Consider the following 16,999-nt stretch of genomic DNA (forward strand, 5'->3'; position numbering starts at 1 on the left):
ACATGTGGCCCACTCTTGACCAAAGTGTCCTTGAGTGGAACATGGCTTTGTGGAACATGACCTTATGGTAGTGAAGTGACTGCTTTTCAGTAGGTTATTGACAATCCTTGCACATTCACTGTTGCTGTGAGATTTAGAAATTCGTGTCTGCTGTTCATTAAGAAAAATGTTTTGAGACTTATAAAACTTTGCAATGTTGTTGTTTGGACAAGGTGACATCTTTGGGTCATTGAGTTATATGTAAGACATGTTCCATCTTTCAACTTCCTCATTCTGCTTTGACAGTAATCTTGAGAAATCATTACATTTTTGTGTTTATTAATCATTGTGCATGTTTTCTTTTTTTTCTGAATGTTGAAAACGTAATTTTAATAGATAATTCTTAATCTTACATAGGAGCACAATAATATACACCACATTCTGAAGAAACTCCAGAAATTATAAGAATAAGTGAGGAAAATTCAGATGGGGCTACAATATCCATTACCTTAAACTGCAAGAGACAAAAGATTCCAAAGTGAAGGTTAACATTTACATATTTATGACTGGCTACATTTATGACTTGAAAATAAGAATCAGGCATTGGATGTGGAGAGAGGTGGAAAAGAACAGTTTTGTGAGGGAAGAAACTGTCAGTGAAGGAAAATTTACTAATAACAAATTAAAGAATAAAAGGAGCTCCAAAGCAAATACTAGGGAGGTGAAAGCACATTAACTAAGATTTGATGCTCTCAAAGGAAGAAACCTTTCTGATGACACTTATGCAAGCTGGTTGCTTGCGATACGCTCTTAGGTCTATAAGGAAGACTCAAATGCCTCAGCTAACCCCGAATGAATACCAGATTGGTGTTTCCTAATAACACACACCAGTGGCCACATAGGCAGTTTAAAGACAGGAACCAAGAGAAAGGTCATACTCCACATCTGAGGTAAAAATGTGGCACGACATGTGAAAGTCCTACATGTCAGTCACTAATGCTTTCTTTGCTGTGACAATCCCTGTACAGTAATTTGTCAAACATTGTGGCAATACCAATGATAGCCTAACTAAGTCAGACAACGAACATTTATTTTTAATTTTTATGCGGTTAAAATAAAAAGTCAGATACTGATGCTTTATGCATGCTCAGGGCCAATTTAGAAATAATCCATTCAGTAATTCTTTTTTTTTTTAACTTTTTTAAAGAGGGAGAGAGAGAGAGAGAATTTTGGTATTTATTTTTTAGTTATCGGCGGACACAACACCTTTGTTTTGTATGTGGTGCTGGGGATCGAACCTGGGCCGCACGCATGCCAGGCAAGTGCGCTACCGCTTGAGCCACATCCCCAGCCCCATTCAGTAATTCTTAATATTAGTTTGAATCAATGAAAAGAAACTGGCAAAATCTCTTGCCATTCAATTTGTCAGATGGTGAAGACCAAAACAGAATGTTTCATCAGAGTTTTTTAATTTTTAAATATGATTGTCACATTGGGGAAATGAAATAAACACAATAAAATAAACTGTACAAAGGCAAACTCGAATAACAAAAAATATTCTACTAAAACATAAGATTTGGTTGGGAATGTGGCTCAAGCGGTACCACGCTGACCTGGCATGCGTGCGTCCCGGGTTCAATCCCCAGCACCACATACAAAACAAAGATGTTGTGTCTGCCAATAATTAAAAAATAAATATTTAAAAAAACCTAAGATTTACAGAATTCCATACAAGCCATACAAAATGGTCCCAAGTTTTTTTCTTCTTCTTTTTTTTTCTTTTTTTGAAGGGGGGAAATCTACACCTGACAGCAAAGTCACAATGTTATTAGTGAGGGCTGTGATGTTTGTTTAATGTTCCCATTTTGATTCACACAGTCAAGCTTGTCCATCTACAGAGTCTAAATAAAGTTAGACTTAGCTAGAGAGCATATTCTAAAGAACTGGTTAGCTGCTTTTAACCAATGCAATTAGCTCACCATAAAGGGGAGTGAAAGGAGTCCATAAAATTAAAATAAAACTACCTTTCCCCTCAAAAAAATAAAATAAAAAATAAACACACCCATACCCCTGGCAGCTAACCCTGTCAACTACCTTCATTCATAGTGCTTTATACTTAAACCATGATGGGGGAAATGAATAAAAGCAGAGAGCCACTGCTTTTAAACGTTTTGCAACAATCCAGATGATATTTCTAGCCTTGGCTCATGCTTTACAACAGTAAATCAGGACAAGACATAGATTTGCTAATGTGCATTTAATCACCAAAGGACTGAAGATGTCTGGGCTTTTATTCTGTAGTATTTCTATTAAGACTATGTCCATTAAATGCAAACAAAAAAGGAAGAAATCTTGGCAGAACAGGAGAAGTGATGCATACTTGATGATCGGATCGATTTAAATATTATTCATGGCATATAGCCTAGTCCATGCTCTAGCTGTTTCTATGGCTTGGGCTTCCTTGGTCTTCCACTGCTCCACTTCATCATTTGCCAATGGATCATCTGGATTAGGAGCACTTAACAAAGCCTGGATCAATAGCAGAACTGTGCGGATCTGCAGGGCTGGGGACCACTTATCTTTCAATATATCTAAACATATTATTCCCAACTTGTCTACATTAGGATGAAAAATTTTGGTCATGAAACGTACTTTACGTGCTGCCATTGGGTACTCTTCTGGAAGGAATAGTTCAAGTTTAAAAGTCCCTCCCTCAAAGGGGGAATCCTGGGGGCCAGCAATGACCACATGAAAATAACGGGCGTTGCTCTCATCTGGTTGTGCTTTAATATCAGGAACTGGTTCTGCCAGGAAACTGGGTTTCCTTGATGATCCTGCGGGGCAGCCTGGCCATCTTGTCAGATCCCGAGTTCGGCCTCTGGTTTCGTCTCCAGCTTTCCTCGCCTCACATGTTTTCTATTTTATTAATTTTGTTGAGGAGAAATGCACTTGCAAATATCTAGTTTTCTCTTCATGTAATCCCACAAGATAACACAATCCCCAGTTCACAAACTGTGGCAACCTGAGTGTCAATTTGTCTATATGCTATCTCTAGGGGAATCTTCTTTGTGATCCATGCTCAGAAGTCATGTTCTAGGCATTTCCTTAAAGAAGGAACAATAGACTTTCAGAAAGAATCAAGAGATCAGTGAATGCAGTGTTGTCTATATTAAGAGTGCAGGCACAGTGACCCACTGTGGTTGGCAGAATCTCTCTCAATTGCTGAGTTCTGTGATTGCAACAATTTCATGCTCAGTCAGCTTTCTTTCCTAAGGGTAAGTACTACTGGGGATCCTAATATTAGCTCTCCACTGCAGAGAAGGTTGTTAGGACATGTAATAGAGGTGTAACCAACAACGTGACTCATGATACTGGCTTACTTCCTGTGAACTCACCAATGGAAGGGAGGAAAACACTTAGTTGCTTGCCTTCTAAGTGGCTCAATTCTAGTGTTGAAATGTTTGTGAGGAATTGAGTGCAGGAAGGATTTGATGGACCAAACCATGGAATTAATAAAAATTCATAGAATCCTGTGGACATCAAGCCTGTTGAGTACATATTTCTTCTGCTGTCAATCTCTCCTGACCTCTAGTTAACATTTGTGGGATATTTTAGATCTCAGTGACCTTTGAGGATGTGGCTGTGAACTTCACCCAGGAGGAGTGGGCATTGCTGGATCCTTCCCAGAAGAACCTTTACAGAGATGTGATGCTGGAAGTCCTCAGAAACCTGGCTTCTATATGTAATAATGATGTTTTTAAAATTAATCAAATAGAGAACTCATGTTTATTTTGGTCATTTATATACAACATGAACAGGGAATACATTGTTGATTTACTGCAGCATAAAAGGCACCTACAATTTGGCAAAGCAGTTCTGTGTTCTAAGAACTCATACAGATTGTTCTGGTTTCTCATTTTAGAAAACAAATTGGATGAAAATAATATTGAATATGAGATCAAAAATTCTGAGAGCATTCTAAGGTAATTGTACCCACAAGAGGTGTATTTGAGGGAATCTGAGAAGGTCATATAATTTTTAAAAAAGACCCACTCAAGAAGTATGCACAATTTGAAATATATTTATTCTTATAAGATTTTTTTTACCAGAAATATTTACTTAACTGTAACAGATATTCAGTTTTTTTCCAAGTACTTGGCATGCCAAAAGTATATGAAATTGCAAGTGAATATCACTATTTGGATAATCACCATAGGGAAGCTGCATTGCAAAGGATTGTTTCCTTTCAATTTCTTGATTTTGAGGCAATTTAAACACATCAGGAAACCTCACCTTATGATGTTGATAGTAATGTAAGCCTAGGTCCTATAAATAAGTATAAAATCATGAATGAATCAAGCATTGATAATGTGCTGGTCATTCTTCAAAGAAGCCATGTGGTAAACTTCAATGGCCAAGAAGATAGTGTGGGAAAAAAAAAAGAAGATAGTGTGGGGAAAGTTTCAATGAAATTCCAGTTCTTACCTGGACAAAGAAAAATTTTAATAGAGTAAATCCATGTGGTTATTATATGTGTGCCAAAGACTTCATATGCCCTTCATTACTCCATAGGCACATCACATCTCACTTTGGACACAAATGCTACAACCACGAGGAATGTGAAGAGAAGCCACATGAATTTAAACACTATGGGCAATCCCTGGTTTCTCTAAAAAATGTTCACACACAAATGTTAATACAAACTGGAGAGGGACCTTATGAAAGTACAGTATGCGGGTACGTCTTCAGTTATTCTAGTGACATTCAAAGACATGAAGATACTCATACTGGGTTGCAACCCTATGAATATCAACAATGTGGTGAAGCCTCATCTTCTTCCACACGTGTTCAAAGACACATGAGAACACACAGTGGAGGTAAACCTTTTCAATGTGAGGTATGTGGGAAAGCCTTTCATTTCCCTTCTTTATTTAGAAGACATAAAAGAACTCATTATGGAGAGAAATTCTATGAATGTAAACAAGATCGTGAAACCTTTATTTTACACACAAGTCTTCAAAGGCAGAGGATCACACACATGGGGAATGCATGCTTCAAATGTAAGGTATGTGGGAAAGACTTTGCTTACCCCAGTTTATTTAGAAGACATCAGAGAACACATACTGGAGAGAAGCCCTATGAATGTAAGTGGTGTAGAAAAGCCTTTTCTACATCCAGTTACCTTCAGATTCATGGAAGAATACATACTGGAGAGAAGCCCTACGAATGTAAGCAGTGTGGAAAAGCCTTTTCTACATCCAGTTACCTTCAAATACATGGAAGAACACATACTGGAGAGAAGCCCTATGAATGTAAGCAGTGTGGAAAAGTCTTCGCTAATGTTTCTGGCCTTTACCAACATGAAAAAATTCATACTAGAGACAAGTACTATGAGTGTAGGCTTTATGGCAAAGCCTTTGCTAGTTCTAGTGACCTTCAAAGGCATAGAAGAACACATACTGGAGAGAAGTACTATAAATGTAAGCAGTGTGGAAAAGTTTTTGCAAGTTCCAGTGAACTTCAGAGACATGAAAAAACTCATCCTGGAGAAAAGCCCTATGAATGTAAGCAGTGTGGCAAAGCCTTTGCTACATCCGGTATCCTTCACTCACATGAAAAAACTCATACTGGAGCAAAGCCCTATGAATGTAAGCAGTGTGGCAAAGCCTTTACTAAATCCACTTGTCTTCAGATTCATGGAAGAATTCATACTGGAGAGAAGCCCTATGAATGTAAGCAGTGTGGAAAGGCCTTCACTTGTTTCTCTGGCCTTCACTCACATAAAAAAATTCATACTGGAGAGAAGCCTTATGCATGCAAGCAGTGTGGCAAAGCCTTTCCTAGGTCTTATAGCCTTCGCAGACATGAAAGAACACATACTGGGGAGAAGCCCTATGAATGTAAGCAGTGTGGCAAAGCCTTTACTAGATCCAGTGAGCTTCACTCACATGAAAAAACTCATACTGGAGAAAAGCCCTATGAATGTAAGCAGTGTGGCAAAGCCTTTGTTAGATCCCGTTTCCTTCAGATTCATGGAAGAACGCATACTGGAGAGAAGCCCTATGAGTGTAAGCAGTGTGGAAAAGCCTTCAGTAGTTTCTCTGGCCTTCACTCACATAAAACAGTTCATACTGGGGTGAAGCCTTATGCATGTAAGCAGTGTGGCAAAGCCTTCAGTCGTTCCTCTGGCCTTTACTTACATAAAAGAATCCATACTGGAGAGAGGCCTTATGCATGTGAGCAGTGTGACAAAGCCTTTGCTACATCCAGTGGGCTTCACAGACATAGAAGAACACATACGTGGGGAGAAGCCCTATGAATGTAAGCAGTGTGGCAATTTCTTTGCTAGTTCCAGTTACCTTCCCAAACTTGAAAAATCTCATACTGGAGAAAAGCCCTATGAATGTGAACAATGTGGCAAAGCCTTTGCTAGTTCCAGTGACCTTCAAAGTCATGGGAGAACACATATTGGAGAGAAGCTCTATGGTTGTAAACTATGTGTAAAAGCCTTTGTTACATCTGCTCAGCTTCACTTACATGAAGGATCCCATAGTGCAGAGAAATCGTACTCATGAAACCAATTGGCAAAGTCTTCTGTTAATAATGTTTCACTCTTTAACATGTAGTAAGTTTTCTGTAGAAAAATTCTTTGAATGTGAAATGTGGTAAATCAATATTTCTTGTCAAATTCAAAGAGAAGAAAGTGCTCACGTGTCCAAATGTATCTATCTACCTACCTACCTACCTACCTACCTACTTACCTACCTACCGACCTACCTATAAATAGTACTGGGGATTTAGTTTGGGGGTCATCTATCACTGAGCCACAACGTCTTTCCTTTTTATTTTGAGAGAGGGACTTGCTGAGTTCCTTAGGGCCTTGCTTAGGTGCTGAGTTTGGCTTCACATTTGTGATCCTTCTGCCTCAGACCCCGAGTCTCTGAGATTAAAGGCAAACTCTACTAGATTCAACTGAATAAAGCATTAAATGTGGAGAATTTGGAAAATCATTCCATTTTTCCTGTTGCCTTCAAAGTCATTTCACTCACACAGGAAAAAAAACCCTCAGAATGAGGAAGACTGGGTACATTCTGTCAGCTTCCCATCCCAGTCCTGCTTTCCTTCTCATATATGACAATACAGAGAGAAGCCCTGAGAATGTGATTAATGTGGGAAGTCTTCTAATTTTCCGAGTTTTTATAAGTTCTGGGCAGACTTTTTTTGAAAGATTCATGCCAAAATGAATAAATCATATGCAAGTAAGTGTTCAAGTGTTTCAGTTTTGTTCCCTTGTATGAAAGGACTCATACTGTGGAAAATCCTGTGGAAAAGCCGTGTGGGGCAGTATTCAGCTTTCTTTCTTTTTTTTTTTTTTTTAAAGAGAGTGAGAGAGGGGGACAGATAGAGAGAGAGAGAGAATTTTAACATTTATTTATTTTTTCTTAGTTCTCGGCGGACACAACATCTTTGTTGGTATGTGGTGCTGCTGAGGATCGAACCCGGGCCGCAGGCATGCTAGGCGAGCGCACTACCGCTTGAGCCACATCCCCAGCCCAGTATTCAGCTTTCATGGTTTCCTTCAAAGACATTAAGGGATTCACATCAGGGATAACCCTTCTGTTCTTTCAACAATGTGATGACACTTTCACTTTTCCATGTTCTTTTTGAACATCATGGAAGCACTCACTCTGGAGAAAAGCCTTGTATATAAAAATGTGGTGAGACCTTCAGTTGTTTCAGATCCATTTATTTATTTTTATTTTTTTTAAAGAGAGAGAGAGAGAATTGTAACATTTATTTTTTCTTAGTACTCTGCGGACACAACATCTTCGCTTGTATGTGGTGCTGAGGATCGAACCCGGGCCGCACGCACGCTAGGCGAGAGTGCTACCGCCTGAGCCACATCCCCAGCCCTTCAGATCCATTTAGACTTACATAGACTTGAGAATTTTTTATTTTAATTTCTTTTACTTTTTTTTTTTGGTACCAGGGATTCAACCCAGAGACACTTAACCACTGAGCCACATTCTAGTTCTTTTTTTTTTTTTTCAAATATTTAGACATGGTCTCACTGAATTGCTTTGGTCCTCACTATGTTGCTGAGGTTGACTTTGAACTTGAGATCCCCTGCCTCAGCCTGCTTTTCCAGTGGAATTATAGTCATGCAACCCCTTCAGCAAGAATCCTCTTTTTCTGAGAAAACCAGTGTAGGCGTTTAAAAAGGGTGTGTGCCTTCATTTCTTTCTATTCAGAGGTAAGGAGAATGCACCCTGGAGTGGATGTCGGAATTGTCAGCATGAAGATGTAAAAGCAACATGTTTCTCCCTGTTAAATATCTCTTCTTGTTAGATTTAATTTTTCTCTCTATATTTGTTGATCGGTAGTCAACTCTCCCATATGATGACATAATCTCATATTTACTCTGTGTGTGTGTGTGCACAAAATCTAGTGTGTAGTATGATTTTGTACATAGAAGTATGTTATAGAATAGTACACGAGATTTGTAGTTAAAATGCATGAACCTGTATTGGCAGCTTTTTAATTTTTTTTTTTTAGAGTTTTCATCTCTCTTCTTCTTTTGAGTCCAATTTCTCTCATATTTCCCATTTTTTTTTCCACTAAAGACCTTAGCAAACAAATGATATTTTATGGGCTGGGGATGTGGCTCAAGCAGTAGACCACTCGCCTGGCATGCGTGCGGCCCAGGTTCGATCCTCAGCACCACATACCAACAAAGATGTTGTGTCCACCGAGCACTAAAAAATAAATATTAAAAATCAATCTCTCTCTCTCTCTCTCTCTCTCTCTCTCTCTCTCTTCTCTCACTCTCTCTTTAAAAAGAAAAGAACAAACAAATGATATTTTATGACTCTGGTCTCATAATTAAAAATAACTTTTTCCAGGTTTATGAATACTATGATATTTTCTGTCTCCTCATATATCTTATGACTCTTATATATGTTGTGAAAAAATTAAAAACTGTGAGAAGTTTTAAATATAATTACCAGGGTCATAGAATTGAGGGCCAAAGAAAATAAGCATTACTATTATAATTATCGTCGTCATCATCACCACCACCACCACCATCATATCTGAAGTGCATAAGCCCTGATCCCATCCCTACCCATTTTTATTTTTTTTTTATTTTGATTGAAGTATTTTATAAATTCTTTCCAAGGGCCTCAGTATGTTGGTGAGGCTGGGTTTGAACTTGTGATTTTCAAACTATAGCCACTGGGATTACAGATGTGCTATCATGCCTGGCTCCTTGATGTTTCTTGAGACTTTGATGTAAATCAATATATGCCTGGATTTTGTAGAGTTTCCAAGTCTTAATTGATTCATAGGCAAGAATTCCTTTTTTCTGTGTTTATGTATACTAATGCCCTTAAAGCTCTAAGATTCTACAATGATTCTGAGCATCACAAAGACATTAATTCACAGCTTATACCCCAAATTTTTATATTTCCAGTTGGACTAAACTGAAGTCCATTTTGAAAAATTTTATTTTCTATAATTTTGTTGAAAAGAGGGTGGGAGAATTGTTTTAATATTTAAGGGAAAAAACTATTCATTTGTATTAAGATCTAATGATAAAATGAAATGTAATTAATCAACATGAGTATTACAGAAATTTTTTTAACAAACATTTTTTTGTTCCCTCTGTGCACCAGACACCAGATAATCAACTTTGCAGAGTCACAGAGACTATGGAACGTGCCCTGGTGCTCATGTGAGTGTTATCTAAAGCACCAAGTGACACTACAAAAGCAAACAACTGAGAGGGCTGAGTTGTGCCACCCATACTTGCACACTCATACCCCCATGCACACGCATGTACAGGATCAAGTCACCCTTTCTCTACATATTCTCCCTAGTGCAGTTCTTTCATCCTCTCTGTGTAATGCAACTATTGATTTCTTTGACTTTTCTCACAACATTGCTGCCCATTATTTTTTTTCTCAAAAATCAATTATTACATCATGTCTTCTCAACTTATTCTTTTGTGTGTTTCTAAAGTTTGCTTACACATTGTGTATGTGAGTTGAGGCCTGTGCACTCCAGCATTCTGGGCAGATTGGCTAAATGTCTCTTTGTTCCTCCTTTGCTCCCTTCTTTCCTTCAGATTTCACCCAGGAGTTCTCCACTACTGAGCTTCCCCCTAGCTCTTTTATTGTTATTTTTTGAGATGGGGTGACGCTGGCCTCAAACTTGTGGTCACCCTGCCTCAGCCTCCTAGATGCTGGGACCATAGAGATGTGACCCTTTGTGCCCTACAACTGGCCTCTTCCTTTTCCTTGGTGCCTTATTGGCCTGTTGATGACTCTGGGACCACCACTGTGTCACTCGTGTTTCTTCTAAGCCTCATGTGTTGTGTTGTAAGTAGGCACATTAAAGGGCATTATAAAAGTTGTAATTTGTATGTATTGTTAGGAGAGGCATCTTCTCAAAATATACTTTGCCCTGTACTTATTTGAGTTGCTTTCTATTTCTTCTCATTCCCTGGTACCAGGGACCCAATCTTGCCATGTGCCTGCTAGACAGGTGCTATAGCAGTGAGCACTCCCCTTGCTCAGGTGGTGAGTTTGCTGTGGCTGTGTGTGTGGATCCACTGATGACCACGCCAGTAGATGCAGCACTGCAGGTTTTCCTCCATGTTTTCATCTGGTCCCTTTCTTCTTAAACATCGTTAACAGCAGGGAATTTTAACCACTGACATCCAATTTAGCTTTTATCACTATGATTAATACTTAGGTGGAATATGCCGGAAAACCCAGGCTGGACTTCTCTCTGTGTTCAGGGAACCTCAGTAGCCCTGGAACCATCCTGTGATGATTTTCTTCATACACAGCATGTGATCAAAACTAGGTAAGGGGGGCCCCAGTCGAATGTCCTAATGTATTGGTGCTCCCTTCTTCACCTAAGAATCTTAAGTAAGCTTCTCCAGAGACCCTCACCATAATGTTGTTTAAAACAAATATCATTAAAAAGATTTGCAAAGAACTCAATATACTTTAGAATGAAGATGTAATTATATATGGGGCTGGGGATATGGCTCAAGAGGTAGCGGGCTTGCCTAGCATGCGAGTAGCCCGGGTTCGATCCTCAGCACCACATACCAACAAAGATGTTGTGTCCTCTGAGAACCAAAAAATAAATATTAAAATTCTCTCTCTCTCCCACTCTCTCCCTCTCTCTCACTCTTTCTTTAAAAAAAAAAAAAGATGTAATTATATGACTGCTTCTTTTCTAGTAAAGCTTGGAAGACATGTGAATAATCTCAAAAATGATTAAAAATTCACTTTCTTGAACATCCAAAAAAATTTTTATGTAGACTCCTACAAAAAATAAATAAATAAAAATGAATAAACCTCCACCCCCTCCCCAACCCCCACCCCCTCCCCACCCCGGGTATAAACATAATAAAATTCCAACATCTAGGTACAGAAAATCTTAGGTGATACCCTCCTGAGCCCTGCTGTCAATGACTCTGCTTCCTGAGTCTTCCCCAGGCATCCAGCCTCATATGCCCCACATCAGTAATAGAGCCTCAACTGGCAAAAAATTTCACATGGTAGCCAGGAATTTTTCTTTTAACATTAACAGCAGGGTCTCTGATGGGATTCTGGAGCACTAGTTTCAAGGCTCCCAGACACTTTAGAGCTTCCTTACCAGCAGTCATGACCCATTTGAAGTCCACAGTGGGTGTAGGACCCTGGAGGTGGTCAGCCTTCATGAAGGCAATACCCCTCTTGACCCTACAGCCAGTAAATTTCCAGGGTCCATCTTTCCAGTGCTTGCCCTGTACTGCAAGGGGTTTTGCATGTTGATATAAACTTCTGGGTGTTCTTGCTGTGCTCTGCTGGGGTCATTGTGCCCAAGAGGCCTGGACATTGCTAGTCCTTGGGTCTATTAATGACTGTGGAGCAGGAGGCACTTGCATGGATGCCCATTTACTCCTGGGTCTGATGAACTTCCTGGGCCATGACCACCCAGTCCTGCCTGGATCTGCTCTTCACTGTCGCCTTCTTCCCTGCACTGCCTGAGCTCAGAGTCCCCTCAGTTCTCCACACTCACATTGCTCTTTCTTGATGGCCTTGGTGGCCACCAGGAAACACATCCCCTCTTAGCCTCATAGACTCCTGCCAGACCCCACTCTGCACAGGTCGACATGGTGTATGGTGCACGTTTGGCATCTCCTCCTGCTGTAGAGTCTTGGTACACTGGGCCCCAGGGTCAACCTGGTGTGTGCCACAGGGTGGACTACTCCCCCTGTCCTGTGGAACCCTGGTATACTCTGCCCACACCCTGGGTACCCTGCCAGTAGGAGAGAGGGCGTCCAGCAGAGAACTTGGGTTCTGATCTGCTGTGATAGTGTGATTTAAGGACCTCCATTGACCTGTCTTGTGCCCACCCAGGGGAAGACTGCAGAGCTCCCTGGATGTATTATGCTCCCTGGAACATGCCCCCATTTAGAACTGTGTTTGTGTCATCTTTGCCTGGCTGTGATTTATAATTTGTTTTTACTTGTAGTCTGAGGGAAACACAAATTTCATTCAGCCAAAATTGAGTTGACCAAATGGGACAACGGGTTGGAACAGATTTTTTTTTTTCTTGGAGAGCATATTTCTCGATATTGTAAGTGCTGCTGAAATGGAGACTTCATGATTTGGAGGGAATATAAGAAAAGCGAAGCAAGTGAAAACACTGTGACATGGGCTTCTGGAAAGGTACTTTCAGCTGATTCAATGGATAAAAATGAAATTGGACCATGGATCTCAATTTGATGTATTTTTACATAAGAAAAAATATCTTTCTGTAAGGGTCTAGCGAAATGTCGGAGGGAGAGACCACCCAAGAGACTGACTCCATGCAATTGGCAAAAGGGGATATTTATTGGGGATCCATTCCAGCACTCCGTGGCTCTGTGCTTACTCAAGAAGGGAGAGCAGCCTAGAGCCCCGAGCAAAGGTCAAGCAGAGCTTAAGTACACTTTTTGGAGAGGTCCCTGGGCTTTGCATACATCAGAACAAATCATCATGAGGCGCAGGGAAATTGAACAACAACTCTGAGACATGATTGGTCATTCCTAAGCAGGGTACACATTCAAACTGATTGGTTCGGGCCCTGTGACAAACTGCACAGGGCCCTAGGCTAAATGGCTAGTTGGGTGTTGTCTTAACTATCTCAGGAATCTGGGTGTAACAGAGGAACTCAATAATACCTAATCTTTTACATTTTAATTCAAGCCCTCCAGCTTAGAAACTTTACCCTTTCATTTCCATTATTGAAACGTATTCATGATGGTTAAGGCTGCTTCCATGTGAGGTTTTATTAATATAAACAGACTCTGTTTATATTATGTTTATATGCAGACTCTGTTTATTAATATAACCTTATAGATAGGTGTTACAATGTTAGAAGACTGGAACACAGGTAATAAAGCAGATGCTGTGGTGGCTTTTTTGACACCCAAGAAAACATATCTGATTTATGTGTCATTCATTATCTCTCTTCTCTCTTTTTCCAAAATTTTAAATCAGAATAATTATGTCCATCTCATGGTAGGTGAGTCATTGACAGTCCTATAGAAAAAGAAAATGATAGATATTATTGTAGTATTATTTGGTTGTAAATAGTGTGTTTTTACTTGCTAATAACTAAGTTACTGAAGCATCATAATACATGAGGTTATCAATCTGATCTTTTTTCATGTTTATTTGAAATTATATTTAGAAATAATTTACTTTTCTCAATTTTTTTCTTTTACTAATTATCTAAATTCATACCAACATTAAATATCCATTGAGGCCCAGGTTTATTTATTCAGTGCCAAACGGGATGGACTATTATTAAGGAGGCAAGAAAGAAGTGGATTTTAAAGTCTAGTTATATTTCCATTGTTAAAGTGCACAACATACAGCCAGGTACAGTGGGGCACACCTGTGATCCTTCCTGCTGCAGGGGCTGAGACAGGAGAGTTGCAAATTTGAGGACAGTCTTAGCAACTTAGCTGGGCCTTATGCAACCTGGTGAGACTGCATCTCAAAATAAAGTATAAAAATGACTGGGGATGTGGCTCAATAGTAAAATATCTCTGGGTTTAATCTCAGGAGAAACAAACCAAAAAAAAAAAAAAGAAAAGAAAAAACCAAAAACTCCTAATTACCTTAAAGGTCACTGAGATCTAATTACCTTAAAGGTCACTGAGATCTAAAATATCCCACCAAATGTGTAGTGGAGGCCAGGAGAGATTGACAGCATGAGAAATCTATACTCAACATGCATGATGTTCACATGATTCCAGGAGGAACCCTAAAGTAAAGGATGAACTTTGGCTTATCATAACATGTTGCTTCATCCATTCTCTGGGTCAAATAATATTCAACACTGGTTTAGTAACTAACAAACACCCTATACCAATGCAATATTTTGAAAACTGTGGAGACTATCAGCTGGAGAGAAGGGGGTATTCCATACTATGAGTAATGATACATTTAATTGTCATCCTGATTGGATTAAGAGATACTGATGATTAATGAGATTCTGTGTGTGTTCGTGAGGGCGTGTCTACAAATAATTGGCACGTGGGATAGTCAATAAATTCAAATCCCTACATCAAAATTTATGAGGCACCACTGCGGTTTTCAAGAGGGTTGTTACATGTCAGGGGGAGCCAGGATTTATGAGGCACCACAAAGGTTTTAGAGAGGGTTGTTGTCTGGCCAGGGAAAGCCAGGCATAGGTGAGCACAAGCCCCAGGCAGGGATTCCCAGCAAGGCTAGAAATTTATAGTAAAACAAAAATTAACTTTTCATGATTTTATGATCAGATGGCTCCTAATATTAAGATTGAATTAGGCTGGGTTCATCAGAGATTTATACTCAAATCCATTACATTTATGCTCCCACCCACCTTCTTTGTAGGACAATAAAAAGGAGTATGGGGACATAGCTCAGGCCTAATGTGGCCCTGCAATGGATTCAATGCCCAGAACAGAGTGAAGAACAAAGCCCCTGCAGTTGATTTCTCATCCCCGAACTGGTATGTGGCCACAATTCCACACTTTTGGGAATATGACGGTGCATATGTTAGCCCCGCCCAATGTCCATGGGTAATATTGGTAGGTGGAATGACTTTGGGTTACTGTGCAGGATGTGAAAGACTTAACCAAGTCCAAGCTAAGAGTAAAGAATACAATTGTATTTACTTTCCAGGAAGGGGTAGATACTGGAGCCAGAATGAGACAGGCAGTCAGTACAGACAGGAAAATGGAGTCAATTTTGAGTGAGTCTGGCAAGTTGCAGACTGTCCTCTGAGGAACAGAAATATTAGTTCCTTCAGAGCACTTGCTCCCCCCTCATCAAGAATTTGCCCTTGCACCATTCTGTTGCTGAGATATCCTGTCTCAGGAATTGGCCCTCCCTACAGAGAGCTATAAGGTTGTTAATGTGTCCTTGGCTGCTCCATCCTGCCCTTCCCCCTTCAGCCCCCCTGTTTGTCACCTTTGTGCCATCTCACCAAGCATGTCTGGGCCTAGTCACCAAGGCAGGAAGGAGAAAGATAAGGGGGAAAGGAATGGAGAACAAAGGCAGACCAGGACTCACAAAATAAAGATTGAACACCTCCCTTCTGGGAATACCAGGATGGCTCCCTTCTTCCTCCTGAGGAGAAGTCCATGTTCCTCATTTTTGAATAAAGCCTGCTTTGTGTGCTTGCCTGGGCTTGCTTCGCTAATGTTCAAGCTTCAACATGTGATGGGGCAGAACTCCTCCCCAGTAACCAGCGGTATCAACGCCACAGGCCATATGTGCCCCAAGTGGAGTTTCATATGCAGGCTTTATGGGCCGAGCTGAGCAGGGATATTGTTTCTTTCTGGTTTAACTATCAGTTGAAACCCAGGAAGCTGAGAGCCCTGGGTCAGCAGCTAGGGATTTGGTGCTTACCAGGCAGGAGCTGGTGGGCTTGTGGCTTTTCTTGAACATGTTGGTGCCTCTGAACCACTGACATGGACAGAACACAAGGGAGAGGATCCTACCTGAGAGATGAATTCAGGTCAGCCTGTGCATGAAAAACCAGCCTCTACCTCAGAGCAAAGTCTGTCCAAGGAGGGGGGTGGTGTGACCCTTGTCCTTAGAAATACTTACAGAGCACTCCTAGGCATATACTAACCCTCCCACCCTGCTGAGTTGTTTATCTGAAAATAACAGGAGAGATCTGCTGTGCTAGGTGTCCCTGACTTAGTCAGGCTAGGTGGGGACCCATAGCAACCTCCCAGCAGCCACCTATTAGCATGATACAGGGAAAATACCTGGGATGCCAGATGACCCTCCCAGTAGTTTATGGAGGTTGATAACATGTTGGGAAACCCCAGAGCTCAGCAGGAACACCCTTCTTGGCTTAAACCAATCAGTTCAAAGGAATCCCCCTCTTGTTCCAGCCACTCACCCCTACCCAATTGTTCCCACCAGTGAATGTGCTAATCATGTGTTTGAGTTGTTTTATAATTTCCCTGCGGTGTGTGATGATTTGCTAAGAGATGCTATGATGCATGTGAAGTCCCTGCCTTCCCCAAAGAGTGCATAAAACTGCTCCAAACCCGGGGTTTGGGGCCTCTCAGCGTCACCAGTTGCTGTGTGCACATGGAGGACTGAGCTAGCTCACAATAAATACCTCTTTGCTGCTTACATGGATCTTGGCCTCTTGTGGTCTTTTGGGGGCCCTGAATTGGAGCATAACATGCAATGGGGTGAAGTGTCTCAAGGGGGCACGTGACCATGAGCTCACAGACATTTTATGAGACCCACAGATGCCTGAAGCCACAGATGACACCTAACCTACACACAGTGTGCCCTGTACACACATGCCTATGACTGATTGCCCTTTCTATAAAACCTGAGAGTCCTAGACAGCCCTGAAGAGAGGGTAAGGACATGGTGCCCTGGTCTTCCTGGTGTAGCTTCACTGATCAAAGTTCCTTTCCTGCTTTTCATCATGACATTTTCTGTTTGGTTTGGGG

General features: G+C 40.6%; 1 protein-coding gene and 1 pseudogene across 1 annotated transcript; one reads left to right on the forward strand and one right to left on the reverse strand.

Annotated features, from left to right (window-relative positions):
- Positions 1-2,217: 2,217 nt before the first annotated feature.
- On the reverse strand, positions 2,218-2,921 carry LOC144371936 (ubiquitin-conjugating enzyme E2 N pseudogene; annotated as a pseudogene).
- Positions 2,747-7,242, forward strand: LOC144371930 (uncharacterized). The gene is given in 3 exon segments (XM_078035256.1): positions 2,747-3,721; positions 4,552-6,280; positions 6,282-7,242. Coding segments are annotated over 3 exon segments (2,004 nt in total). The 5' UTR covers positions 2,747-3,719; the 3' UTR covers positions 6,555-7,242.
- The last annotated feature ends 9,757 nt before the right edge of the window (positions 7,243-16,999 follow it).

Source organism: Ictidomys tridecemlineatus, chromosome Y (genome assembly GCF_052094955.1).
Source record: "Ictidomys tridecemlineatus isolate mIctTri1 chromosome Y, mIctTri1.hap1, whole genome shotgun sequence".
In the NCBI taxonomy this organism is placed as follows: domain Eukaryota; kingdom Metazoa; phylum Chordata; class Mammalia; order Rodentia; family Sciuridae; genus Ictidomys; species Ictidomys tridecemlineatus.